The sequence below is a fragment of the Calypte anna genome, chromosome 14, assembly GCF_003957555.1.
Source record: "Calypte anna isolate BGI_N300 chromosome 14, bCalAnn1_v1.p, whole genome shotgun sequence".
Classification (NCBI taxonomy): Eukaryota; Metazoa; Chordata; class Aves; order Apodiformes; family Trochilidae; genus Calypte; species Calypte anna.
The window spans coordinates 12,277,566-12,305,023 of record NC_044260.1 but is presented as its reverse complement, the minus strand read 5'-3'; the positions used below and the strand labels follow the sequence as shown (position 1 = coordinate 12,305,023).

General features: G+C 49.5%; 1 protein-coding gene across 1 annotated transcript; it reads left to right on the top strand.

Annotated features, from left to right (window-relative positions):
• Positions 1-142: 142 nt before the first annotated feature.
• RAB40C (RAB40C, member RAS oncogene family) lies at positions 143-27,274 on the top strand. Its single transcript, XM_030459898.1, has 6 exons — positions 143-594; positions 16,266-16,326; positions 18,487-18,547; positions 23,537-23,614; positions 24,646-24,868; positions 26,703-27,274. Exons 1-6 carry the CDS (start codon positions 441-443, stop codon positions 26,981-26,983), a joined length of 858 nt encoding a protein of 285 aa, XP_030315758.1. The 5' UTR covers positions 143-440; the 3' UTR covers positions 26,984-27,274.
• Positions 27,275-27,458: the final 184 nt, after the last annotated feature.

Here is a 27,458-nt window from a genome sequence, read left to right as displayed (position 1 = left end):
CCTCTCTCCCCGGGCCGAGCGGGAGCTGCGCGGCGCCAGGCGGAGGCTGGGGCCGAAGCGGCGGCTCCGCGACCCGGCCGTGAGGTGAGTGCGGGGGAGTCCGGCCCAGCGGGACGGGCAGGGACGGCGGGGCCTGGCGGGGAGGCGGCAGTAGCAGCAGCCGCCGCCGCCGCTTTGTGCAGGCGGGCGCGGGGACTTTGTCAGCGGCGGAGGGCGCTGAGGAGCCGGCGGGGCCGGGCTGCCTTGTTCCTCCTCCTCCTCCTCCTCCCGCCGCAGGTCCCCAGCGCGTCCCCTCGGCGGAAGATGCCAGGCGAGGCGGAGGGCCGGCTGTGAGCTGCGGCGGCGAGGGGGGGAGAGGCTCGGTGGGGTCCCCGGAGCGGGGCCGCAGCCCCTCCTCAGGCCGGCGGCCGGCGGAGGATGCGGATCGGGCCTCCTCGCCGATGAGAGGGAGGATGGGAACGCAGGGCAGCCCGGTGAAGAGCTACGATTACCTCCTCAAGTTCCTGCTGGTGGGGGACAGCGACGTGGGCAAGGGCGAGATCCTGGAGAGCTTGCAGGACGGGGCTTCCGAGTCCCCCTACGCCTACAGCAATGGTAAGAGGGGTTCGGGGGGGGGGTTCGGGAGCCCCCGCGGCCTCAGCCCGGGCTGGGGTCCATCCGAACCCCCCCTCCAGCACTGTCACCCCCTGCGAGGGACTGCGGGAAGCGGTGGGGACCCTGCGAGGGGTCAGTACCCGCGGAGGTGTCAGGGCTGGGGAGGGAGGGGTTGGTTTGCTTTTTTTCTTTGTGTTTTTTTGGTTTGGTGTTTTGTTGGTTTTTGGTTTTTTTTTTCTGCTTTTATAATTCACTAAGTGGAAGCAGCACGGTGCGGTGTGTCCGGGGTTGCGTGGCTGGCGGTGGGGAGGCCGCGGTTGCTGCTGAAAAGTCTGCGGGAGGATTGGGGCAGCGAGGGGCAGAGGGGTCGGTGCCTGATGTAAACCCGCAACCCAACCGGACCCTTCCCCGGGTCCTGCTCGGAGAGCTGAGCTGGTTTCCCGGGGCTGCCCCAGGGGTTAACGCCGGGACCGAGCTGTAGGCAGAGGAAGAGGGTCTGTAACAAAGAACCGGAGCTTTATTTCCAAGCCCGGAGCTGCTCTCTCTCGGTAGCTGGCTACTGCCAACGCAGCTCGGTTGGTCCGCCTCCTGCAAACATCAAGGTTTCTAATGGAGCCCATGACAGACCATTAACTACAGTGTCACAAGACCGTAATTAAGAGCCAAGGAGTGGCGCTGTGCTATTTCCTGCATCCCCTCGCTGCAGTCAAAGCGTAACACAGCCTGGCAGGGCGCAGGTCCTGGGGTGGTTTTCAATCTGTCATCCTTCCCTCCCTCCCCCCCAATCCTCCCCACAGCCTCCCTGCACAATAACCTCCCCAAGGGCTCGACAGAAGCCATCCCGTTCGGACCCTGCGTCATCGCCGCAGCCAAACCCCAGGGCTGGAGCAGGTGGTGCTTGGTTTGGCCTGTAAAGCAGGAGTCTGAGAGAATCGGGTGCTTCTCAAGGCTTCTGTGTTGAAGCTGGCTGAATTTCAAGTGTAAAGGAGCAGGGTGGCTCAGCTCCTGACTGTGTGCTCCCTCCTCAGAGCTACTACCAGCTTGGTAGGAGCTGATGCAAGCACACACCTGCTCCAGAGATTTACGGGGAGCTGGTGAGTCAGAAGTTGGGATGCTTGTGAAATGAGAGCAGCAGATTCTGGAACTAGAAGGCTGTGGGATCATTCATCTCCTTGGGTGTCTGGCAGGGCTGGTGTGGTTTGCCTTCAAGGAGATGCTTGGTGCTTTTAAGCTTCCCTGAAGAGAGTTTGTGTCTCAGAAGAACCTGGGAGCTGTAGAGCTGCTCCTTGGGGTTGGCTTTGTGAAGTAGAAAGGGATGAAGTGTATAACGGGGTTGTTGGTGTAACTGAAGTGTTAAAGTTGGAATTTTCTTCTGTTGGAAAAAGGTTTTGAGTGCTGCATTGAGGCAGGTAATGCAGGAGTAGTAAGTACAACTGCAAAGTGAGCGTGGGGTGGGTTCTTTGATCTGTGCTCAAAACCCAAAGAACAGTGACTCTCACTAGAAAAGCTTTGTCCCTTTGCCTGCTGTTGTGTAACAACAAAATTCCGCCGTCTTTTGCTCTAGGAAAAGAAATAGCAGTGAGCTAATATTTTCAGAACCTTCCCTCATCTTCTGGGGGCAGCCAAACCCATTCCTAATTAGAGAATTAGGTCACATAGTGTTTTTTCACAGTAACACATGCTCTGATAGTCTTCTGCTTCTGTTGCTCCTGCGAAGCTGCGCGCCGTTTGGATGATCAGCTGGAGTAGCTTTGGGTGAATTTACTACTGCTGATCTCCCTGACAGCCTTGGCAGTCAAACTCCCTCTCTCTTGGGTGCAGTTGGGGTGTGCATGCTGACAGGGCATGTTCCTCTGCCACTCTGCCTTCACTCTGCCCTGCCAGATCAGCCCTGATGTGAAGGCACTCAGATTTTGTCAGTAGCTCCTCTGACGTGTGCCTAAGGCTCTCCCAAAACTGCCAAGGTGGGGTGTTATTCAGAGGCTCTTTTTGTAAATCTTTTTCTCTTATAAGTGCATTATCCACCTCCTCATCCCCTCCCAAACCCCACATCCTAATTTGAGTCAAATATTGTGTCACCTACTGCTTGTTTGGTCAGCCCAGCAGCAGAACTTGCTGTTACCAGTCTGGAGTGTGCTTCAGGTTGTTCTTGTGATTGAAATCTGGTGTCAAGCTGAGATCCCTGATGTTTGCTGGGGAGGGGTACAGCCCTCCTGCCCATGCTGTCTCCTTGGGGTCTGCTGCTTTTACAGTCTTGGCCAATTTTTCTGTTTTGACACAGTGTTTTTTTTTGTTTTGTTAAAATGCAGGGTGAAATGGATTGTCCTCTCAGCCCTGGGAAGGTGTGGCTTTAAAAGTCAACCCCTGTAAACAGAGCTCTGTGTTTTCCCTACTACTCCTGGCCCCTAGAAACATGTTTGAGGGACTCCTGTCTTCTCCATGGCCATCTGGGTGTGTGAACAGCAAGCAGCCAAGAGATGAGAAGCCTTTTTCCTGCAGCATCTCTTGGGAGCTGTGAGCAGCCTCTGCTTCCTGTGTCCACTCTCTGGAAGCTTTGGGTGCAGTTTGAGCTGTGTCTGGCTTAAAGCATCATGGTTGCTTCTCTCCACCCTTGTCCAGGATCCCTGTCCCAGAGCATCTCTTCTTAACTCAGTTTTATAGCTTGGCACCTTGTACTCTATCAGGCAGGCCCAAAGTTAAACACTGTAGCTCCTGTTGTGTATAGCAAGGCCTCAGCAATGCCCTTTTATTTGAACTGCTGTTAGAAATGAGCCTGGTCCCCCTCAGCACTGATGGTCAGAGGTGTGAGTGGTGCCCCTGAGCATTGCTGCACCTGAGCTTCAAGGGATACAGAACCCCTGGTGACTTAAAAACAGCATTTTGAGGAGTGATTTGAGGGCCAGTTGTCACCTCTGTTTTTCTTACTAGGTTCATGCTGAAGTTACTGAGTGTATCAATCTCCAGGAGCATCAGGGCAGAGCACTCACTGTGCAGAGCAGGATCTCTGCTCTGATGTTATCTTCCATCCCCAGGAGGTTTGTAACTGAGATGGGCTTTTGGTTTTGGGTGGGGGTTTTTTTGGCCAATTACAAAAGGCCTTGAATTAAGCTTCTTGCTAGTATTTAGGTAAAGATGTGAGCTTCTGGGGGAACATTCATGTTCTTCTGGGCTTCCAGTGTTGTCCTTTTTTCCAGTTTTCCCTCCCTGCTCCCCAAATCTGCAGTGGTAGAGGCAGGGTGCCATTCTTGGAGCCCCACTTGCTACTCTTGGCAGCCAGAAGACCTCACACAAGAACTGGAACTCCTGCCTTTCCCCAGCGTGCCCTCTCTTCCACTCAGCATTCCCTTCTCCTGAGGCTCAGGGAGAGCTGCTCTGGCCCCTGTGCTGTGAGCTGTGGTGTGACAGCTTAGTCAGAGTAAAGCTGTGTGTCTTGCTCACCAGACAGCTCAACTGCACTGATCACTTTTTGGTTGGGTGCCTCAGTTTCCCACTTGAGGGCTGTCCTCCTTCCCTGAGTACTGAAGCAGGACAGAAATGTCACTGCTCACAGTGTGGTTTGGGACAGTGAGATGTGGTGGAGCTGTGTGTGAAAGTAAGGGTGGAGTACTCATCCTGCAAAAGGAAAACAAGGCTGTTCCTCACCTGAAGGACTCGTGGCTTTGTCACTACCCTGTCATGCATCCACTTGGAATATCTCATTATTCTTCTGCTTGTGCTGAAGTGATCCTGCCCAGCTGGTTGGTTGGCTTGGTGGGGAAGCCAGCCCTGCACGGGGTGAATCAGGGGAAGGAAGGCTCCTTGTGTGGCCATCACGAGTGTCACTGCTGCTGTGTGAGACAGGGCCCCACGTGCACCAGAAACAGGGCTGGGGCTGGTATCACCATGCAGAATGTGATGGGCTCCATCCTCATGTGATGGAGGAGCCTTCCCCCTCACCTGCTGCTGTCCCCGTAGGAAAGGAGAAATGTGTGTTGGGGAGAGTAGAGTGTGTTTCTCAGCAGATGGCTTAGACTGAAAGGGGGATGGATTTTTATTCTTTTTCCCCTGTCCTCAGCTTGTACTGAGCAAGTGATGAGGAGGAAGCCTGATGTCCATTCTTTTGTCTTATGTCCTCTCTTTCATCTGGAAACCCTTCCCCCTCATCCCATCTCTCCAGGCCCTTATCCAAAGTCCCTCCCCAGCTTTCCTGGAGCCCCTTCAGGCACTGGAAGTTGCTCCAAGATCTCCCCATTGCAGCCTTCTCTGCTTCCCTTTTCCCAAGCCTTCATGAGCAGTTCTCCTTTAAACTTCTGCAGCTCCTGCAAGATCAGGACCTCTGTAAATACCTGACAGCCTGAAACCTTCCCTTCTGGAGCATGCAGGGAGCAGCTCTTGGGTGTTCCTGTGTGTGGCAGAACCTTGGGCAGGGAGGTGTGATGTGGTGTCCTGGTGTGGTGGCACCTTCTGGTGGCAGACCCAAGAGCTACAGATGAGACAGGACTGAGTGCTCCTCCCAGCATTGCTGCTGTGTGCCAGGGCTCCCTTGGGCATCAGCAGGGAGGGAAACCTTGATCCTGGAGCTGCTGCTTCTCTGCTGCTGCCACCACCTCTTCACTTGGCCACATGTCACCAGGTGTGATCCTGCTGTCTGCTGGAGCATCTCTGTCCCTGTCAGGGGTAGGCATGAGCCATCCAGCTGGGCTGTTTCAGATGCTGCCCACCAGTGGAAACTGCTTTCTGGGATGACTCTATTCAAGATGAATAATGCTTTTTTCTGAGATTTTAGTGCTCTGATGTGAGGGGTGGGGGAAAGACAAAATGTTCTCTAAGTGCAGCTGTGCCATCACATCCCCCTCGTGACTGCAGAGTTGATCCTGCAGGGAATACTTCAATTCCATGGTGCTGTCCTGCTTCTGGGAATCTCCCCTGGGGGTTTGTGGTGTGTTGCAGCAGTGCCCTTGGTCTGCCAGCACCCACCTCAGTGTCCTGCAGGGATGTTGGGCTTCCCTGTCACCAGGGATGGAAAACTGAGCTCATCAGAGCAAGCATTGGCTGAGAAACAGCTCCAGCATCTCTTACTGCTCCATCATTCACTATTTCTCCCTTGGTTGGAAGAATATTTCCACACTTAAAGCCTTGAAGCTCCCTCTCTGCTTGATGTGGAATTCACTGGCTAAGGCTGAAAATTCAAACGAAAGAAATGCCAAAAAAAAAAAGAAAAGCAAACAAATGAAAAAAACCTCATCAGAACAAACAAACAACAAACAAACAGCCCCTAAAGCTGGCAGGTTTTGTTATCTCTTTCTCTCTCTCAAGTCAGGATTAAGGATGCACAGCACCGTGGGAGAGTTGTGGGTTTTGGTGTTTTGTTTTTTTTTTCCTGGAGTTGGGGAGTTACTCTGCCAGGTTCTTGATTGCACTGAGCACTTCTCCCCAGCTGCAATCCCCAACATAAAAGCTGGGCTTTTACATGGCTGCTCATCTATTTCTGAGGCTTCAGCCCACAAAAGCAAGGTGAAGGAAGGAGTACAAACCTGAAATGGGTGGAATCTTCTTCTAATAACCGGGATTAAAAGTTTCTCTGTATTTAATTTATTTTTTTTGTAAAAAGCCAGTAGGTTTTGCTCCGACCAGATCCCGTGATGATATTGTTCACTTCTCTTGCTGTGTTTTTGTGTGGGCTTGGGGTTTTTTTGGTTGTTGTTTTTTTTCTTCTCTGCTCAGTTGTTTTGATATACAAGCTGCATAGGAAAGCCCATGGAAAATGTCTCCTCCTCCTCCGCCCCATCTCCCTCAGCTTTTGTTTTCAGCTCTTCCCCAGCAGCCTCCCTCTCTGGGAAGAGCAGAGCATCTTTTCCCTTCCAGACAGCTACACTATAAGCTGAGGGTTCAGAGTGGAGATTTATATAATCTTGCTTTATAAAAACCTCATTTTCTTTCCTTTTACCCCTCAGCTCCCTCTGGCAGCCCGGGCTCAGCACGAACCGAGCAGCCGTACAGAAACATTATGTCATACAGGTTCCTATTGGATTGCAGGCAGAGGAGGAGGAAGGAAGCACCAATGTAAAAATATTTGGTTGCTTGGTTTTTTTTCTAAGTGCTCTGCTGGCAGCTGGGACTCACCTGAAAGAGGAATTTCCCAGGGATAAAAGTTGTAGTCACAGTAAGGTTGCAACAGCAGCTCAGAGGTCGTCTGTTCCTACAGGCTTTCTGTTTGCTGAGAGCATTTTTAGGTAGCCATAGCTTTTTTTATTTTCTTCCTCTTCTCTGCCTCTTCTTTGTCTCATCTCCATCACCCCAGTGAGAAATTAAACAATATTATATCATTTTAAAGCTTTGACACCTGTTCTTCTCTAGATGTAACTGTGCAGTGCTGCAACCATTTCAGTATCAGGCATTGGATTTGGGCAGAAATCCTCTGGTGATTCAAACAAACTACTTGCTGTTCAAACCATCAGTGTGTAAGGAGGAGGCAGGCAGAAGGGGACCAAAAGGCTGTACTTAACTGGATGTTTTGTAGGTGTTGTGCTCCTCTGCAATAATCTCCTTTTTAAGAAAATGCAGACTGTTTTTATTTTATCTTTAACTTATTTTCCAGCCCACCTTCTGAGTTCCCTTGCCCATTTAGGGATTTATCCTACCACTTTCCTGTCCTTGCAAGTGGTTGCTCTTTGCATCCCCTCTGTCTGTACACAGAAACCAGAAAGCACAACAAATTGTGACACCAGTGTTGGAGCTGTCCTGATGCTTCCAGTGTCCAGTGGTCCCTGTCTGGCCTGGAGCTCACAGTTGGTACAGCAAAAGCAAATTCAAGATCCATTGAAATTCACAGCATCACAGAATAATTTGGGTTGGAAGGAACCTCTAAAGCTCATCCAGTCCAACCCCCTGCAGTCAGCTGGGACACCCTCAACCACATCAGGGTGCTCAGAGCCTCCTCAAACCTCACCTTGAACATCTCCAGGGATGAGGCCTCAACCACCTCCCTGGGCAACCTGTGCCATTGTTCCACTGCCCTCATGGTACAGAACTTGTTCCTAACACCCAGTCTAAATCTGCTCTTCTCTAATTTAAAGCCATTGCCCCTCATCCTGTCACTCCAGGCCCTTGCAAACAGTCCCTCTCCAGCCTTCCTGCAGCCCCTTCAGATACTGGCAGGAAGGTCACTCTTAGGTCTCCCCTGAGCCTTCTCTTCTCCAGGCTGAACACCCCCAGCTCCCTCAGCCTGGATTCATGGGAGAGGTGTTCCAGCCCCTGGAATTCCTGGTGAGGGCTTAATCCATAGCTTCTCCAGGAGTTCTGTAAGCACCAAAGCTCAGCAGGTATGTGGTGTTTACCTTGTCTACTCCCTGCCAAAAGGCTGGAGCCTTCCTCATGAGTGCTTGGGTGTATGAAGACATTGGTGGCCACTTTGGAGCTCCTAAGTTGCAATGTGACCCTTTAAATGACAAAACCTGGAGATGCCAACTGGCATGGAGTTGGCAGGGTGTGGATGGCTGGAGGGGCTGTGTTGGGGGGGTGTCTCAGTGCTCAGAGACCACCACTGTGCATGTCCTGAGGCTCTGCAGGATCCCTGTGGAGCTGTCTGCACAAGCCTGGTGGTGATGCCTCAAAGGTCTGATGTTGTACAGCAACGTTTCTGAACACCTGCACAGCGTTCAGAAGTGTAAATGTGGAGGGTTAACGTCTGCAAGGCAGGATACTGGAGATATTTTGGATGAATATTTGACATTTTTTGGAGGTTTTTTGTTGTTTCTTTTGTCTCCAAGGAAATCTTGGTGTTTGTATGGTGATCCAGCAACAATGCAGATTGTTATGGTGCCCTCTGATTTCCCTCACAGGCTGTCTTTGTTCCTGTCTGCAGCTGGTTGGTTTTTATGGAGCTCTGAACTGCAAAGCATGAAGAAACTCTTTTGTTTGTTGTCACTTCTGTGCATAAAATCATTCTTGATTTTCTTCTAACACACAAATCCACTTAACATCCCCAATTCTGGACTGACTCTTGACTGTTTCTGTGGCTTCCCGGGTGGCCACTGAAATTGTTTGAGCTTTAGGAACAGATTTGTTTCTGGCTTCAAATGTCATTTTCAGATGCAGTTGTTGTCTTTAAGTGAGCCCAGAACAGAGCTCCTCTATAGGAGAACCACGTAGCTGCTGGGCTGTGGGGCAGGCAGCAGAGAAGTGAAGTCTTCAGCAAATCTGGACTTCCTAGAGGTCTCCAAGTAAATGTTTTTCTTTTGGCTGGTTTGCAAAACCAAACCAGCAATTATTTGTCTGAGATCCCCACTTACAATCCCTTAGCTGCAGATGGAGATGCCTGGGAACAAAGCCTGACATTTCAGCCTCTCTGGGAAAGGCTTCCAAGCTGGATCAAAAGGGCTCTCAGTTGAAATCAGGTGGGTATGAGTGGAAGATGGAGGATATTTTGGGGAAGAAAAGCTACAAATTTGAGTAACTTCAAATAATTGAAAGGGGTTTTTTTTTCTCTCTCTCTCAGACCAGCTCAGCAGGCAGGAGCTGGGGGTGTTTGGCAGCAATGCTGTTCTGTAACTTTTATCATCCTGCTAAAACACAGGTGGAATATTGCTGAGGTAAACACCAACACCAGAAAGATGCAGACTGGGATGATTCCACCTTTGGTTTAAAGCATCTGTTTTGTTGACCCCTGGTGTTGAGGGAGATAATTCATTGTTTGTCTATCTGAGGAGTAGGTAATTGAATGCATGACTCAAACTGATGAGCTCATGTGTTGTTTGGAAGGGATTTTTTTTCCTGTGGCTTCCAGCTCTGAGCTGACTAGTGAAATTGCTGCTGGTTAATGTGCTGTTGCACACACTTTTTAAGGTTGGGTGACTTCATCAGTTGTTGTTTGAGAAGCTTGAATTCACTTTTTTCATCAGCTGGTGTTTATGTGCTTCGTAGGAGGCTCTTCCTTACCTGTCTCCATCTGCAAAAGGGAAGAAAAAAAACCATTTACATCCCATTGACCCACTCCAAAGTATTTCTTGGTGTTTATCTACTTTTTAATGAATGTTTTTGCTGCCACAAGCTGCACACTGGTGTACTGAGGATTTCTGGGACACGTGGGTTGCTGATGGAATATGTCTGTCAAGTCCAGAGGTCAGGAGGTCTTCTCAGTGCTCCTCCAGGGTTTGCTTCTGGTACTCATGGTGCTGTTTGCCTTTCCATGCCTCCCCCTCTACTCTGCTCTGGTGAGACCCCCACCTCCAACTCTGTGTCCAGTCCTGGTGTCCCCACCACAAGCAGGACACAGAGCTGTTGGAATGAGCCCAGAGGAGGCCACAAAGATGATCCAGGGGCTGGAGCAGCTCTGACACAAGGAGAGGCTGAGGAGCTGGGATTGTTCAGCCTGGAGAAGAGAAGACTCCAGGGGACCTTAGAGATGCCTTCCAGTCCCTGAAGGGAACCCACAGGAAGGGACTTTTCATAAGAGTGTCCAGCAACAGGACATGGGGAAATGAGTTTAAACTGAAGGAGAAGAGGTTTAGACTGGATCTTAGGAAGAAGTTCTTCAGTCTGAGGGTGGTGAGACTCTGGAACAGATTGCCCAGAGAAGCTGTGGCTGCCCCCTCCCTGGAGGTGTTCAAGGCCAGGTTGGATGAGGCTTGGAGCAACCTTGTGTAGATGAGAGGTGTCCCTGGGCATGGCAGGGAGGTTGGAGGAGATGAGCTCTAAGGTCCCTTCCAACCTCAGCTATTCTATGATTTTATGGTACCTTTTTCAGATACTGATTTTCCAGCTGCTCACAGACCCACATCACTTACTCCTGAGGATCCTTCTGAAAGCCATGCAGCACCACCAGCCCTTCATAGCTGGTAACTCCAGTTCACTGCAAAATCTCAGCAAATTAAATATTTGAGGTGTATTTTCTATTTCTTATTCCAGCTCTGTGCTCTCCCCCCATCCCAGCAATTGCTGCTCAGTGTGGCATTAAACTTGCAAAAGTTTTAAGACCCCCAAAAGGTGCTCTTGAAGGATAAGGACTTTAGGTCTCTAGGATCTCTTAATCTTTAAGTCTTCTAAGGAGTCCTTAGACCTTTTTTTCCCAGCAGAGCTGATGCCCTCTGGGAAATCAGGAGCATCTAGGGGTGCTTTGGGGAAAAATCCAGCATTTTGAGTAAGGGTGTTGTGGTGTGGGGGCTCTGGCTGTACTTAGTGACAGTCTCAAATGCCAGCCCATCACCAGGCTTGCTGGGTGAGGTGCTGCATTGTCACCATGAGTGTTTCTGGTGGCCTGTGAGCCAGGATTAAAATTTCCTAGTGGAGCAGAGTGTTTCTGGAGGGGTGCTGAGAGATCAGGCACATCTTGCTCATCAGTCCTTCTCTGAGCACTCAAATGCTGTTGTTATTAGGAGAGGTGCAGGATGGAGCCAGTCAGGCTTAATTATGTCTATAGATGTAAAAAGTCTGCCAAAAAGCAGCATTAATCAGGTAACAAAAGTCTGCTCAATTTATCTTATTTATGCAATGCATTGAATGAGGGATTGTCCTTGGCTCATCAGCATTGCACAGCTCAAGTTTTTTGGCTCTTGACCTCATATAACCCTTTGCAAATGGGCTGGTTGGCTTCTTTTGAATTATAAATAAGCTGAATTATAAATAAAGTGACTTATAAAAGTAAAAAAGATGCTGAGGTGGCATTATACACCACACCTGTAAGCCAAGGGAACCGATTATATTTTTAATTAAGTTCAAATAAATATTGGGTTTTGTTGTGGGTGCACAAACAGAAAGTGAGGTGGTGGATTCCCAGCTCCCATGAGCAGAGGGCAATCTATGGAAGAAAGGAGGGGGCAAAAGTGTCTTTGGCCAGTCTGAATCATGCAAACTGTGAATTATTTTAAGTGCTAAGTGGAGCATCTCTTGGGAGGAAAAAGCTTAAAACTCGAGTGCATTGTTTGGGGTTCTTTTCCCCTTGGGGAAGAGGTTTTGGGGCATCACCTAGAATGTTTGCTGTTTATTGTGAATAAATCATGGGGTTTTTTGAAGGCCATGCAGATAGAAGTGGAGATATTGCTGCCAGCTTTGGAGGAAGGTCACAGGAAAACCTTGCAAGTCCTCTTTGAGCCTTTTGGTATTTGTGTAGGTGCAGCAAAGCTCTTAGTTGGAGGCTGGATCCTCACAGAACTGGCTCTGGCATCATCCCAAGAGCTGGAATCCTATCCCAGCACTAAGGGAGGATTGCCCTGGAGAGCTGAAGGAGGAAAAAGGCCTGTGCTGCTCTTACTGCTGGAAGGTTTTGCTCAAATCTCTTTGTTAAGGGGAGGTGACCCTCCTGGCCCCTCACCCAGGTGTTAGGGCAGAGTCATCTCCAGAGTCTGCAGCTGCAAAACTCTCCCCTCTTCTCTCAAACAAAGACCTATGCAAAGCCAAAGAAGCTGCTGTGCTTCCAGCAGTAAATATTTATAGAGCCCTCTTCACTTCAGCTATTTAAAGCAATTTCCCTGTGATATGAATCTGTTTCAAGGCAGAGCCCAGGAGTGGCATGGAACATGTATCTCCCTTGTCCTTCTGCCTTTTCCAGTGTGACTTCCAGGCTCATGTACCTGCTTGCCTCCTGCCTCTGCCCTGGTTTTGGCAAGCTGCTGCTCTGCAGGTGCAGCTCGGGTGCTTGGCAGAGCAGAGGGATCATAGAAAGTTGCCTGCTAGAAAGTTATCATAGAAAGGATGCTTTGCTCCAAGCAGTGAGTTAGTTCCTAAGAGGAACTGGCAGCCTGATACACAGTGGTATCAAGTGCTAGAAGAAAATGATCATTTCTCTTGGAGGGCTTTTCCTGTTCACAGCAGGTGGAAGCTTCTGGGTGAAAGTTTTAACTGAGCTGAGGTTGGGTGTGGGGGTTTCCAGGTCCTGTTGATGCAAAGTGTGCTGTGCTCTGCATGAGTAATTTGGAAGAGGTCAGAGTTTCCTATAACACATCCTGTGTGTTCCCATGGGAAAGCAGCTTGCTGGCTTAGGTTTTCCTTATTCCAACTGGCAAAAGAAAGAAAGGTTTGGAATTCCCTGGAGCCTTGCCCGGGAGTGTGAAACCCAGCTCTGCAGTGGGGATTCGAGTGTCTGAGATCAGGCCTGGTGACAGCAGATCACTTTGCAGAGCACCCTGTGCCAGGTCAGCTCTGCTGCTCCAGATGTGGGGCTGAGATGGTGGCAGGGGAAGTAGGAGCCTAAAGCAGGGCTGGAAAAAATAGCAGAGGGAGTCAAGCTGAATGCTAAATTAGAGACAACAGCCCAGACTTGTTTGCCAGCCTCCTTTGTTTTGTTGCATCACACTGGATATTGGTCAAGAAAGAGGTGGGTTGGTATCAAATAAGCTTGAAGCAAGATGCTGGTCTTTTCCCCTGATGCTGTGTGCCCCAGGGCTAGGTGGGGTTGAAGAGGCTGGTTGGATTTGGGGAGACTGGTTGGGTTTGGGGGGAAGATGGCTGGTTTTGGGGGGAAGCTGGTTGGGTTTGGGGGGAAGCTGGTTGGGTTTGGGGAGGCTGGTTGGGTTTAGGGGGAGGCTGGTTGGGTTTGGGGGGAGGCTGGTTGGGTTTGGGGGGAGGCTGGTTGGGTTTGGGGGGAAGCTGGTTGGGTTTGGGGGGAAGCTGGTTGGGTTTGGGGGGAGGCTAGGTGGGTTTGGGGGGAAGCTGGTTGGGTTTGGGGGGAGGCTGGTTGGGTTTGGGGGGAGGCTGGTTGGGTTTGGGGGGAAGATGGTTGGGTTTGGGAGGCTGGTTGGGTTTGGGGAAGCTGGTTTATCACTACTTGTGCTGCTGGAGCACAGAATGGGGGCTGTAGCAGCACATCCCTGCCTCATTCTGATGGAGGGTAAATGTCAGTCTGCTGTGCTTGGCTGTGAGCAGAGGTGATGCTCAGGTGGGGAAAAGCCTCTCAACTACAGAAATTACATTTTAAAGATTTCCCCCTGAACTTCTTAGTGTCTGAGCAGCCTGAAAGGAGGAGGTAGAGGAGCTCTGCCAGCCACTGCCACCAGCCTGTGTGCAATGGTGGCATCTAGTGGCAGCTGTGGCCCCTGTCCCCAGGACCCTGGGCCAAGGGGGGAGTCAAGGCTGAGCCTGGGACAACCAGCTGGGCTGCTCAGCTTCCTCATCAGCAGTTTTTGTCCTAAGCAGATGACCTCGGGGGCAGAGCTGGCTCACAAACCTTTTGTAAATTTAGTCCTTAGTCCCAATTTGGGTTCATGCAAGTTAAAAAGTGCATCAGCTTCTTCCAACCCATGTTATCAGGTATTCCTTAAATGGAGACTATAGCCTAGAATAAAATCTCAAACCAGCTTTGCTTTTAACCTGAATGCTTCTGAATTCCTCAGGTCAGTTTTGCGGCAGTACCACAGGGGTGCAGCCCTGAGAAAGGTTCTTAACCCTTCACCTCCAGCACCCTGATGCCAAGGAGAGAGGTTCTGCTGAAAGACACAGGCAGCCAAACCAGTTGACTGGAAATGTGAAGAGGGAGATTTGGTACTTTCCTTTCTCTTTGCTTTTGCATTTGGCATCAAGAAAGTGGGCAGCAGGTACCTGCAGAGTCTGCCAGAACCACTGCATCACAGCATGGGGAAGGACACAGAGGTCTTCTACTTGGCCTATTTATTTTCCCTGAGCATCTTTCAGGTACAGAGCCATTGCAGCAGGAGCTCAGGACATTTTTGGGGGCTGTTTTCTGCTTGTTGCCTGCTTTGGTCATGGCCATGTTGTTCTGCCCAAAGGCTGGCATTGCTCTGGTTTGAAGTACGTGGTGTGGTTTCAGGTGGGCATGAGGGGCAAGAGTATTAAAAGTCTTGCTTTGGTGACTGAGTTTTGAGGTTTTTGCATCAGGGAACACACGTTCCCTGCCCAGCCAGCTGGGCTGCAGGCTGAGCAGTTCCTGACCTAGTGAGGGAGTTGCCAGGTTTGTGTGTTTGGCATTTCCATCAATGAGTTTTCTCCTCTTTCCAGCCCAGCTGTATCTTTCTCACTTTTAAAACCTGGCAGTGGAGCATTTCATTTCACCTCAACAGTGGCATTTTTGGAAGCACGTGGCCTCTGCCCTGAAAACTGTCTCTGTTCCCCCTCCTTGCTGTGTTCATGCAACTGCTGGCAGGAGATTTTGCTGAGTGCTTGGAGCCCTTGGGCCTGATGAGAAATGGGCCAGTTCTGCATGGAGCAGAGCCTGAGGCTTTCCCCTCTTGCCCAGGTCAATGGGCTCAATCAGCCCCTTCCCTAATGGCCCATCAGGCCGTGCCTGGGGATGATCCTGGTTCAGGAACTGGGGGGAGATGTCTGGATGCTCTCTCTTGGAGCAGGTCTGCTCCCTGGAGAGGAGGGGGATTTATATCTGCCTGAAAATAAATACAGATCATTCACTTGTCTCTGGAGGAAGATGAAGAGTAAGCTGTCTATTTTCTAGTGAAAATAGCTGTCTATTTTCTTGTCCATTTTCCAGTGATAAAGCACTGGAAATAGTTGGAATTTAAGATAATTATCTTTATTGCTTTTTATAGCACCCTGTGAAGGCTGAAATCTAATTTGTTTTTCACTAACAGGGAGCTCCTGCTGATGACTCAGAAAAAAATCCATTTGCTTTATTGACAAACTTGTCTGTTTGGTTACTGGGGCAGCATTGCAGGAGAAGGGGACTACAGGTCAGAATGCAACCCTGGCTTTTGAATATGGATTCAGAGTTGGATATCTATTGGCAGGAGGAAAAAATAAAATGGATCTAATCAGGGGGAAGTGACTCAGCTTTGTTAGAGACAATTGTGAACTGGTTTCTGCCTCAGTGGGTGTGCAGTGATGGTGCATGGGGCTTTGTTTAAGCAACTTCAATACCCTTGGAGCTTATTAACTGGAGGAGCTGCTTTTCCTGGGCACCTCCTGTCCCTTGGATGTTCCCCAGCCCAGGTTTTTGGGGCAGGGAGGTCCAGTTGTGCCTCTTCCCTCCTGTGCTGGGGAGTGCTGGGCTGGGTTTGGACACCTTGCTTGCAAGGGCAGTTGCCTCTTTTTTAAACTTTTCCTGAATGGGAGATGGGCTCCCATTTGTAACAAACTTGGTGTGTCTGAAGAAGCTGAGCACCTTTCATGTGAACAGGCAGCTTGTCAGTGCAGCTTTGGTTTTGAGGCTCTCCTGCTGCTCTGGCTCTATGAAAAAGAGTTCTCCACTCTGCTTTCTCAGCTCTTGAGCCTGCAAGATGTACACCCAGGAGCTGCTCAGAGGAGGAAACAGCATTCTCTGGACAGGTCACCTCCCAAGTGCCCTTCCCATGCTTCAGGCAGTGACATTTGTCAAGAGCTGGTGGGCCTGCTGGTGACTTAGTAGAGATGTTTCTCTCACATTAATGTCTCTGGCTCACCCCCCAAAAAAAGTCTGATTTGATGCTGTCACTTGTGATGATGCTGCAGACCTCTGGAGTCCTACAGCTCAGTTCCTAACAGGTTTTCTCCAGCAGTGGAGAAGAAGCAATCTCTAGGGGTTAACTATATTTTTAAAGGAAGGAAAGAGCTTCACAAGAGTGGTCTTTGCCTTGAAGCAGGGGGCTCTGTCTGTCAAGTCTCTGTGACCCTTCACAAACACAGTGGAGCAAGGGAGAGAAATTTCCACTTTCCAACGTGGAGCAATGGATCTGGGTGGGCAGAGCAGGTTTCTGGTCTGTCTTTGGAAGATCTGCTCAATGTTTGCTCAATTTTTATTGGTTTCCTTTCAGGAATTGACTACAAGACCACCACTATCTTGTTGGATGGCAGAAGGGTCAAGCTGGAACTCTGGTGAGTGTTTCTGAGTCCCTTTAGCTGCCAGCCTAGAACCAGTGTCAGGGCCCATGGTGCTGCTGGACCAAGTTCCAGAGCTCACAGAGCATCCCTAGCCATGTGGCAAAGCTTGATAGCTCTTCTTACCAGTGAGTTACTCCAGCCAACCAGACCTCTCTGCATTGATGGAGTGGAACAAACAGCATGCTGGTTTTCACTGGAATAGTCCCAATTTCAGTCTTTTTCTGTCATACCTGACCATGTTCACATACAGCTCTCAGTCACTGAGGGAGCAATGCTACTTAGGAAGCAATATAGGATTTTTCTGAAACCCCAGAATGAAAAATACAGACAAGAGAATAGGAAAGGAGAGGAAAAATAAATGGTTGAAGCCCTTAGTCCCTGCAGAAGCTGGATGTTTCTCAGTGACTTGAGTAGAAAAAGAAAACAAGCAGTGGGTAGACCTCACAGTTAGTGTCAGGGTATGGTAAACCCCTGGAGAGCAGGACTCAGCATAGTGAGCTGACACTGGGATGGACACAGAAGGCTGTGTGGAAGAGGTGACCTCTGCCTTATCTGTCAGCACTGCAGGGAGAGCTGGAGTCCTTCTGGCCCAGTTTGTTTTGTCTAAGGTGTAACCTGCTGAGAAACTGACACAGCAAGCCTGGAGATGAAAGAGGAAGGGTGGGTATCCTGCTACTCTTGTGGGGTTCACCCAGATCTAGTAAGGAACCTAAACCATGAAGTTAAATAGCTCAGGTAACAGAAAGTAGTAATACTGTGTGTGAATTGTTAAATGAGTGACATTCTCAGCCTCAGTGACTGGAGCAGTGTAGAGTTTTGTGGTTTAATTATACCCCTGCTCTCTGAAGCTGAATGTCCTCATTTTTCTTACAAAAGAACAGAAGCAGCTCATTTATCTTTTCCAGCTTGTATGCTTATATGTGCTGCTTGTGTTCTTGTTTCTCTCTTGGTAGATGTCTGACATTTCAGCCCCAGCTATGTAGTTACTTCCTGCTTCCCTCTTGAAGCTCTTTTCTTTTTACACTCTTTTTACACTCTTAATTCTTGAGCTGGAGAACTGGCACAGGACCTGAGAAGCTGTTGCCAATTGGTTTATGATTCCTTAGTGTAATCTTGCTATTACCATTATGTTCCTCATGCAACCCAATATTTGATTGCTGGGGGGAAGGAGATGCAGGCAAACTGTTGGAATGATGCCCAGGACCAATAACCTGTCCCTTGAAAGCTTCTGAAGGAGTCACTGTCCTCAACTTGAGGTCTGTGCCCTTTTTATATAGCTGCTGGATGAGAGAAATGGGGCTGTGGGTTCATCAGGCTTCTCAGAGGCCATTAATGTCTCTTATCCTGACCCAGATGACAGACATCACAACATGTTCCATCACCCTGATGCATTTCAGTTTATCCTGATCCTGTGCTGGGCTCTGCCTCTCTGTCCCAGATGTTCCCACAGGCACCAAAAGGTGTTAGGAATGTAGTCAGATTTATTTATAGGACATCAAGAGTTGCAGCCAGGACAAATGATAGTGACTGAATAGCTCCTTATTGTCACAGTGGACTAGAAATGGTGTTTTCTGCTCCTGTTCCTGAGCTCTCTGTCAGGTCTGAGTGACCAGGTCTGTCAGAGATCTAAATATAAAGATAATTCCTTTCATTTTCATTTAAAGCATGTTTGGAAAAAGAAGTGGAATTGGAGAGTGCAAGGCAGCTTCTCCTCTCCTGAGTATTTATGTTCATTTTACAGCAGGTCAGCAGTTATCCCTGATTAGGAGGAGTCTGCAGGCTCACTCTGAGCTCACATTGGCTGTAGGGAATTAGAGAGAAAATCCCTTGCCCAAAGGAGTGAAGTGACTTTATGATCCTTGTATCCTCATGGATCATAAGATAGTGTTGGAACTGAGTGGTTTTGGTTTGTGCCTTCTCCCTGGGAAGCACAGTGACAGCAAAGGACCTCAGGAGTGTGTCTGACTGTAACCAAAGGTGATGATGTACCCACTAATTCTTCCAAAAAACACCCAACCACTGTGCTGAGCAGCTTGGGTACTGTACATGTTCTAAAGATCTGCCAAGATCAGTGTTGATTGATTGATTGATTTTTAGGTCCAGTAGGAGATTACATTCTCCAAATTTCATAGCTGTAACATCTCTTTGTTGCAGGGACACATCAGGGCAAGGAAGATTTTGCACCATTTTCAGATCCTACTCTAGGGGAGCCCAGGTAAGTGCTGCTCTTCCTGCTGTGGTGGGGGACACTTTTCTTTTAGGCTGTAAAAATCTTTCATGCTCAGTAAAGACTCTGAAGAGGAACACATCAAGGACCAGAAGGATGCATATGTCAAGAGGTGCTACCTGTTGTTCTGCTGCCTGGTATTCTGGATTTATGAAAGTATTCTGGTTTTGTGAAATGATGGGAAAGAGGAGTGACTGCCAGACTTGCCTGGACTGCTACAGAGAAAGTCTGGTGCAGACTGTGTTCAGTGTTAGTTTCTAGAGGAGGGTTGAGGGAGTGAGGTTTTGGAGGACACAGCAATTCTAGCTCTGCCTGGGCTTTCATGTGGGAGCTTGTACTTTCTGAGGTTTGTTAAGTTTGTTTAAACATGACACTGGCTTTCCCAGTGGAGTTCTTCCAGTCTGTCTTGCCTTCAAGTCAGTTCCAAAAATAGGGTAGCTCCTACTTGCATGTTTGATGCAGGCTTGAAACTAGAGCAGCTCAACTGGATCGTAAAATACCTTCCTGAAGACAGGAGACAGTGTTACAGCTTGAGTTCTTCCTTTGGGCTCTGCTCCAAAACACCATCTAGATTCTGAACAGCAGAAAAATCGTTTTGTCCTCTGAAAAACTGCTTACAGTTTTATTATCATCCTTTTAGTAATGTGACCAGGCCCCTCCAGGATTCTCTTTAAATTAAACAAAATACTCTGGTTTTCCTTTTGTTTCCAAACTGGAAAACTTTTGAGAAAATTCCTCCTCTCTTGGACACTAAGAGTTGGACACTATATATCAGCCTCCTGACTGTTCCAGGATCCTGGCAGCTCCTCAGCCTTTGGGAAATGCTGCCACTTTTATTCAAGCTCTTGCCACTATTGTTCTTGGCTTTTTTGCTCCCTGTAGCTGTAGACTTTTGCTTGCTGGCAGAATGCTCCCTTGCACCAAGACTTAGAGAATTATTGAATGGTTAGATGTAGAAGAGACCTTAAAGATCATCCAGTTCCAACCCCACTGTGTGGGCAGGGACACCTCCCACCAGATCAGGTTGCAAATTCCAGCAGATTCACTGGTGCTGTGGATGTGAGAGCACTTAGCTTGGGATGTGCTGCTGCTATCTCCTCAGGTGTCTCATTTATTCTTGTTTGTACACATCCCTGGTGGTGTAGATGTTTTGAGGCAGCTCCTTTGAAGCAGAGGCCAATTTTGTGGTGCTTGCAGAAGTGCAAGGCAAGGAGTGTTGGGAGCACATCTCAAGCAGTGGGAGAGTACAAGGCTCTCCCTTTTGCATGCTTATTGCCACCTGGGAGTTTCTTCAGCTTCCCTTGGCCCTTGCTACATTTCAGAAGAATCCAGAGCTCCAATTTTAATATTACCTCTGAGTTTTGAGCCCCTGACACTTCACTCAGCAATTATAAATGAGCAGAATGGTTCAGTGTGGTTTTCAGATGACCACATAATTCAGCTTTGGTCGATTTCTCTCTAAAGGCACAACTGTGTCAGATGCCCAAATCCAACTGGGAATAGGAAGCAGCCACTGACATCAACTGATGTGTCCAGAAATATAATTTGGGATCTTTTACTCCTCTCTGCAGCATGACCTGATTTTTTGGAACTGCTGAACAGAGGGCTTTCTCCCCTTTGTGTAGTCTATGGGCTCCTCAGAGCTGTGTTTCCACACACACCCACATGCCAGAACTTGTACCTGCTGCTGCCATACAGTGAGCTGGGGCAGAGAGGGGAAGTGAAATAAGCAGTGATGAGAATACTTGGATTGGATGGAGGGACAGGGACAGAGCTCTTTAGAAACCAGAGTGCAGCTGTAAGGCACTTGCTCAGTGTGTCCTTTGGGTTCCTGGAGCCTCTTCTCCCCAGATGTTACATTTGACACTGGATGTCACCAGGTGCTGTGTATCTGGCAGACCTGAAATTTGAAACTGAACATTGCTTTTATCTTCCTTCCTCAAAATGAAGTCCTTGACCTTTTCTTTGGAGGGAACACCTTGCCCTTCTGCTCTGTTTATCAGTATTGCTTTAGGAACTCTTACTCAAACATCTTCAAGGCTTGCCTCAACCATCTTATCTGCTTACCCCTCCCAAGGTGGCTGTTGGTGAGATGTTCCCAGCAAAGCTCATCAGCCAGGCAGAGGGACCTTTACTGTGAGTTCTTTATTGCTGAATGCTGGAGTAAGGAGCCTGCTTACAGTGTAACTTACACCTTTACTTCAAAGCTTGCATTCTGCTTATGCAACAGATCCCTTTCCCACAGTAGAGTTGGGATGTCTTGGTCCTGATCTGCCCAAGTAGTCAACCTTTGCCCTTTAAACCATCAGACCAGTGAACAGTGAGCCTGCCTGGTAGGAGGAGGGGTGGTTCCCAAGTGAAATCACTCCACTGCCCTCTGGAAGTGCTTGTGAGATGAGGGCAGTGAAAAGTGGGTTCCTTTTGAAGGCTGGTAGCTTAGAGTCCTTGTACAGTCTTCTCCAGGAGGCTTGGAGTAAAATTCAGGTTGGTCTCAGCATCAGGTGGTGGGCTGCCCCATGGCAATACAGCAATATTCCTGTGTTAGCAGGAGACAGGTATTGTCTCTCTTAGGTAACCTGCCACATCTCTCAATGGAAGAGGAAAATATCTTTATTTCAACTCGTAATGGTTAACCAAAGTGAGAGGACTCACTGGAGTAGCAAATGCCTTAGTGACTGCAAGAACAAACTTGAGCACCTCCAGTTATTTTCAGTATGCTGAAGCTAACTTCTGGCATAGCCTTAGCATAAAGACAGTTTTACCCAATGCTGTGTCAGGAAGAAGAGAGAAAAGGCTCCTGAGTTTTCTTATTTCTTCAAGATGTATTTTATGCTGTGTCCTGTACTGATTTCTTTGCTTCAGCCATCTGCTTTCCTCTCTGGGTATCACCAGACTTCTGCATGCAGATCCAGTTAGAGGCAGGAGAAACAGCTTTTTTAACCTAAGAAGCCAAAAGCTCATGAAGAATAAATACAGGAGAGAGGAGAGGAGGAGCCAGGGTGGGACCAGCTCTGTTTAAAGTTCAGTGTGATGTTTGTACAAGGACAGCTCAGGGTAAACTGCCCACTAGCACCTTCACACTGCAAACTAGCTGAAGGTTCTCACTGAGGAGTGAGGCTCTGAACTGAGCTTCCCATAAGGAGCACAAGGGAGCTGAAAGAAGGAGTTTCCAAAGAGGACTTTGTCAGAGAGAGCACAGGCTGACAGCTGCCCTGGCAGCCCTCAGTGTGGCTGAGAACAGGGTGAGTCTTGTCAGAATAGCCACTGCTTAAAAGAACATTTAAGAGAACAATTAAATCTGTTATGTGGACATGTCTTTAAGTTCTTGAAAACAAGTTGGGTTTGGGCAGGATACCTGTCCAGATGATCTCTCTGTCCCTTCTTCACTATGCAACGTGTTCCTGTGGAGATCCCTGTGGCTGCTGTGCTTAGGGTGGTGCCAATCTCAGTAGTGTGGAACAAAACTGAGAGCAGAGAGGAACTTTGAAAATTAATTGTGAAAGGACCCTGGAGAGGTCTGGGGATTAGCCCAGTCATCTTCCACCTCATGCAGAAGCCTGTGGGCAGGTTGAGAAGAAAGAGGAAAAATGCTTTTGGAAGGTTGGTGAGGGTTCCAGAGTGCCCTTGGTCTGAGAACCTGAGGGTGCAGCTTTTCACTTCATGTTGTGGAAGCCTGGGATATGTAACACTTAAAAAGGTCCTTTGTGAAACTAAAAATTGGGAGATAGAGATGTTGTGACATTGAGAACCTTCTAGGCACTTAGAGAATGATTTAGGCTGCAAATGGGAAATGATTCATTTGTCTGGTTGAGTAAATTAAAATTCTGTGCAGGTTGTTCCAAGGGAGACTTCGAAATAAAAATAAACAATCATTTAAAAACCAACAGATCTTCCTGGGAACTATCTGCAGTGGTGGAGCCAGCTCCCTGTCTGTCTGTGGCTGTGTCCTGTGCTCTCTAGGGTAGAAAATGCTAATGACAAAGTGTATCTGGGCTCTGGAAACGTGGTCTCTGGAGCCTGCCAGAGGTTTTGGAGACTCCTCCATCTTCTGCCCACTTACAGTAAAGCTGGGGATGACTGGGAAAGGAGCAAGGCATTAGCCAGCATGGCCTTGGTGTCTTCTGACCTTTGGGAAGCTTTTCCTTGACAATCTTGACTCTAAACGTGCAGGCACAGAGCTGTGATATGACTTGGAGGGTGAGCTGGCAGACACTGTGTCTCTTCTTGCATTTAGATATCATGGGCTTAACCTTCCACCCTGCTCCTCAGAACTTGGGGCTGCATTTCTGCTGATGTTTTATCCTTCTTCCTATTTAAAGAAGATCCAGACTGCAGCTGCCAGCAAGCTTAAAAACTCTCCTCCTAGAGCATATTTCTGGCAGAAGCAGTCTTCAGAATCTAAGTCTTGGGTCTGTTTCTCTTGGCTGAAGGAACTTGTCAATCCAGAAATAAAATAAGTAGACTTTATTTAACTGGCTGGCAGTTTGTCTTGGAATGGGGTCATCAGACTTTTTGCTTTGTTCTTTCCTGACTCTCATTCATTCATTCACTCACACGTGCAGCCTTGGAAGTTAGAAGTCAAAACAAATACAACAGTAATGGAGAGGAAGCTCAGAGTTCTGACCCTCTGGGCTTTGCCAGCATCACTGGACAGGTTGCTTCTCCACCAGCATGGCAGTGACAGTGAGCTCTGCCTTCAGCAAAGCCCCCCCTGGGTCCCTGTCCTGAGATCTCGGTTCTGCAGAGCTGCTTTGTGGCTTTATTGCCATCACTCAACTTTTTCCTTGCCAGCAACGGGACAGCAGAGTGAGACAGGTTCTGGAGTAGGGAAAACCTGAAGTTGGGTGTGCTTTATTAAATACAGCATCTCCTGCTCCCATCCTACCCTCATCCCTTTGGGTTCTGCACATGGAGGTGGTTTTTTCAGGTGTGCTCCTAACGAAACTTCCTCACTGCTCCTGATTTTCTTCCCTCCAGGGAATTCTCCTGGTGTATGACATCACAAATCGCTGGTCCTTCGACGGCATAGACCGATGGATAAAGGAGATTGATGAGGTACGTGGGGTGGGGGAACACAGGCAGTGGTCTCCAGCAACAACCTCAGGTGCCACCTCTGACATGGGGACAAGAATGGCTCTGCTGTGGAGAGGAGGGGAGGGCAGTCTGCTAGTGAGCAAAGCAAGGGGATAAATGTCTGTCCTTCACCTCTGTAAATCCAGAGCAGGAGGAAAGGAAAGGGCTTGGTGTGGTCAAGAAGAATAGGAAGGCTCCTACTAAAATGGAGTGGGGAGGGGATAAGTTTGCTTGTAGCAGGAACAGTGTGGCCAGCAGGAGAAGGAAAGTGGTGTAGTCCCTGGACTTGGCACTGGTGAGGCTATACCTTGAGTGCTGTGTTCAGTTCTTGTCACTACAAGAAAGACATTGAGGTGCTGGAGTGAGTTCAGAGAAGGGCAGCCAAGCTGGGGATGTCTGGAGAAGAAATCCTGTGAGGAGAGGCTGAGGGAATCAGAATGTTTAATTTGGAGAGGAGGAGGCTGAGAGGAGACTTAACAAATCCCTTAAAGGAGGTTGTGTTGGGGTGGGTGCTGGCCTCTTCTCTCAAGTGAACAGTGACAGGACCAGAGGAAATGGCCTGAAGTTACACCAGGGGAGGAGCAGACCAGATCTGAGGAAGAATTTCTTTACTGAGAGAGCAGTCAGACATTGGAAGAGACTGCCCAGGGAGGTGGTGGAGTTTTAAATCCACCCTGGAGGGATTAGAAAACTGTGTGGATGAGACACTTCGTGACGTGCTCTGGTGGGCAATACAGATCTTGATACTGGGGTTTTATTCAGGTGGAGGGGATGTTGAAAGTTGGATGTGGTGATCTTAGAGGTCTTTCTAACTGTGACAATTCTGTGAAATCAGTCCTCCCCACCACACAGCAGTGCTGCTGGCAGCTCCCCTCACTCACTGAGCAGCTCCTGTGGCTTTGCTCTCTGCTGCCATGGCAGCCACACAGCATACAGGGAGCAGGCTTAGGAAGAACAAACTATGATTTTTCCACTTTTTGGGGTTTTTTTTTGTTTGTTTTTTTTTTTTGAAGCATGCCCCGGGCGTCCCTCGGATCCTGGTGGGAAACAGGCTTCACCTCGCCTTCAAGAGGCAGGTGCCCACGGAGCAGGCCAGGGCCTATGCAGAGAAGAACTGCATGACCTTCTTTGAGGTCAGCCCCTTGTGCAACTTCAATGTCATCGAGTCCTTCACCGAGCTGTCCCGCATCGTCCTCATGCGGCACGGCATGGAGAAGATCTGGAGACCCAACCGAGGTCAGTGCTGGGGGGGTAGAGGGGGGAAGATGCTCCCTGTGGGAAAGGGATGAGGGAGATGGAGGGCTGGGAGTGCCCACCCAGGTGGTGGGAGGTGTGTTTGTGAGTCACTGTGGGATCTGGAAGCACCTGACATGGAGAAATGCCCCAAGTCAGACAGGCTGAGCCACAGGGAGCTACAGAGGGGATGGGCAGCTCCAGAGGGCAGCTCAGCATGTCTAGGATCTGAATTGCTCCAGGGTGTCCTCCACCTCTTCGTTTCTTCTGGATGAGGCTGAGGGCAATTAAAGTCCCAACTTGAAAGTACTTCAGTCAAATGGTTGGGTGGGATGGAGCCCAAACGTAAGTGCCTCTCTCCTTACCCTTGCCTGAGCCTGTCTCCCCTGTTTTGGAAGGATGTGGGGGCAGAGGCAGCCCAAGGAGCTGGAAGGGACCGGATCAGGTCCCTGCTGTCAGCACGGGGTGCTGGGCTGGAGTATTCCCCAGCCCCAGACAGATGTGCTGCAGTGTGACAAACCACGAGCAGGGCCCACAGAACGTCTCAGCCTGTGGCATTTGAAGCAAAATAGTCTTAAGTCCCATGTTCCTGGCTGGAAGGAGCAGTGTGTCCCCCTGGCAGGCTGAGCAGCAGGAGTTTGGCACTCTGTGGGTCACCTTTGTTCACAGGAATCCTCAGGAAGGAGGGAGGGAAAATGCTGTTTCCCACCCCAAGCACCAAACTGTCTGTCTGGGCTGCTGCTCCCAGCCTGGCTGCCCTGCTGCTGTCTCCAGCTGGTGGAGGGATGGTGAGCAGGAGCTGGGCTGTGTTCAGACCTCTCCTGAACCTCTTCCAGAGGCAGGATTTGGAGCTGCCCACGGGGGGAAGCAGCCAAGCAGCCTGGCTTTCAGGGCAGGCTGGAGGTGAAAGCATGCCCTCGTGTGGCTGCTGCCTGGGAGAGTCCCTCCAAGAAGACATCCCAGAGCAAGTTCACATGATGTGTGCTGAGCTAAGGGAACACTGGGAAGCCTGAAAGGGCAGAGTTGTCTTCTGGCTTGGTGGGATCTCTGTCCCTGCAAGTGCTCTGCAAGGAGCCAGTCCCATGGCTGCTGCTCCCTGAGGAGGTTCCAAATGAGACTGTCCTGTGTGGGGAATTTCTGACCCTGTTGCCTCCTTCCCTCCTGGTGTGTCCCTCTGGTTGCCAAACAGTGGGCTGAGAAGCCAAGTGCCAGCTGGCAGGAATGTGAGACAGGCCTAAGCCCTGTGTGGAGGGTGACAAAGCTGGTGACACCAAAGCTGGTGTCTCTCAAAGCCTCCAAGGGCAGAATTTGTTTGGGCTTTCCCAAGCTTTTGTCCTAAATAATCTGTCCCCTGTTCATAGAATCATGGATTGTTTTGGGAAGGACCTTAAAGCTCATCCAGCTCCAACCCCCCAGCATGGGCAGGGACACCTCCCACCAGCCCAGGTTGCTCCAAGCCCCATCCAACCTGGCCTTGGACACTGCCAGGGATGGGGCAGCCACAGCTTCTCTGGGAAACCTGGGCCAGGGGCTCAGCACCCCCAAATTAAAGAATTTCTTCCTAATGTCCAACCTAAATCTCCCCTCTTCAAGTTTGAAACCATTTCCCCTTGTCCTCTCCCTACACCCCCATGTCCAAAGCCCTCCCCCAGCTTTCTTGTAGCCCCTTCAGGTATTGGAAAGCTGCTCTAAGGTCACCTTGGAGCTTCTCCTCTAGGCTGAACAACCCCAATCCCTCAACCTGTCACCACTCCCCAAAGGATGGGGAACTGCCTGGTGTAAGGAGGAGCTGTGAAGCCTCTTGGCCTTTGACTCTCAGGTTCTTTTCTTCCCCCAGTGTTCAGCTTACAGGACCTGTGCTGCCGCGCCATCGTCTCCTGCACCCCAGTCCACCTCATCGACAAGCTGCCACTGCCTGTCACCATCAAGAGCCACCTCAAGTCCTTCTCCATGGCCAACGGGATGAACGCTGTGATGATGCACGGCCGCTCCTACTCCTTGGCCAGCAGTGGGGGTGGGAGCAGCAGCAAAGGGAACAGCTTGAAAAGATCCAAATCCATCCGCCCACCCCAGAGCCCCCCACAGAACTGCTCACGAAACAACTGCAAGATCTCTTAGCAGGATGGACTCACCCCGGGAGGTTCTAAGGTGCCCACACCCACCCCCAGATGGACAGCAGTTTGCACACTTTTTTCACCCTTTTTCACCCGGAGCCTTTGGGATGAGCCACGGTTGCTTTTTGATTTTGTTGGTTTGGGTTTTTCTGGACCTGGCCCTAAGCTTTGGGAATGTGCTCACGTTTTGGTTCGGCAGAGGAAGCTCTTGGGGGGGGGGAGAGGATTCTGCCAAGTGACCCTCCAAGAATGCTTTGGGCTTTGCCTCCAGGCCTGGGGTGGAAAATTCAGCAGCTGCTGGCTTGGGGAGGGAGGGAGGGAGGGAAAGGGGGGGGAGAAAGGGGGGAAAAAAAGCTCATCCAGTCTCGATGGAGAAATGGATTTAATGGAAGATTGAGAGGCTTAAGGGAGTGTAGGGCAAGGAGAGTCTGCTCTGCAGCTTTAACTCTTGGACTCCTGAACAGATTGCTGGTGCAAGA

What these genes read in the sequence shown, in the direction of transcription:
- RAB40C (XM_030459898.1), top strand. Translation starts at nt 441, where the DNA reads ATGAGAGGGAGGATGGGAACGCAGGGCAGCCCGGTGAAGAGCTACGAT. An exon ending in AGGGTCAAGCTGGAACTCTG is followed by an intron (nt 16,327 to 18,486) that starts GTGAGTGTTTCT and finishes TCTTTGTTGCAG; the next exon opens with GGACACATCAGGGCAAGGAA. An exon ending in GATCTGGAGACCCAACCGAG is followed by an intron (nt 24,869 to 26,702) that starts GTCAGTGCTGGG and finishes TTCTTCCCCCAG; the next exon opens with TGTTCAGCTTACAGGACCTG.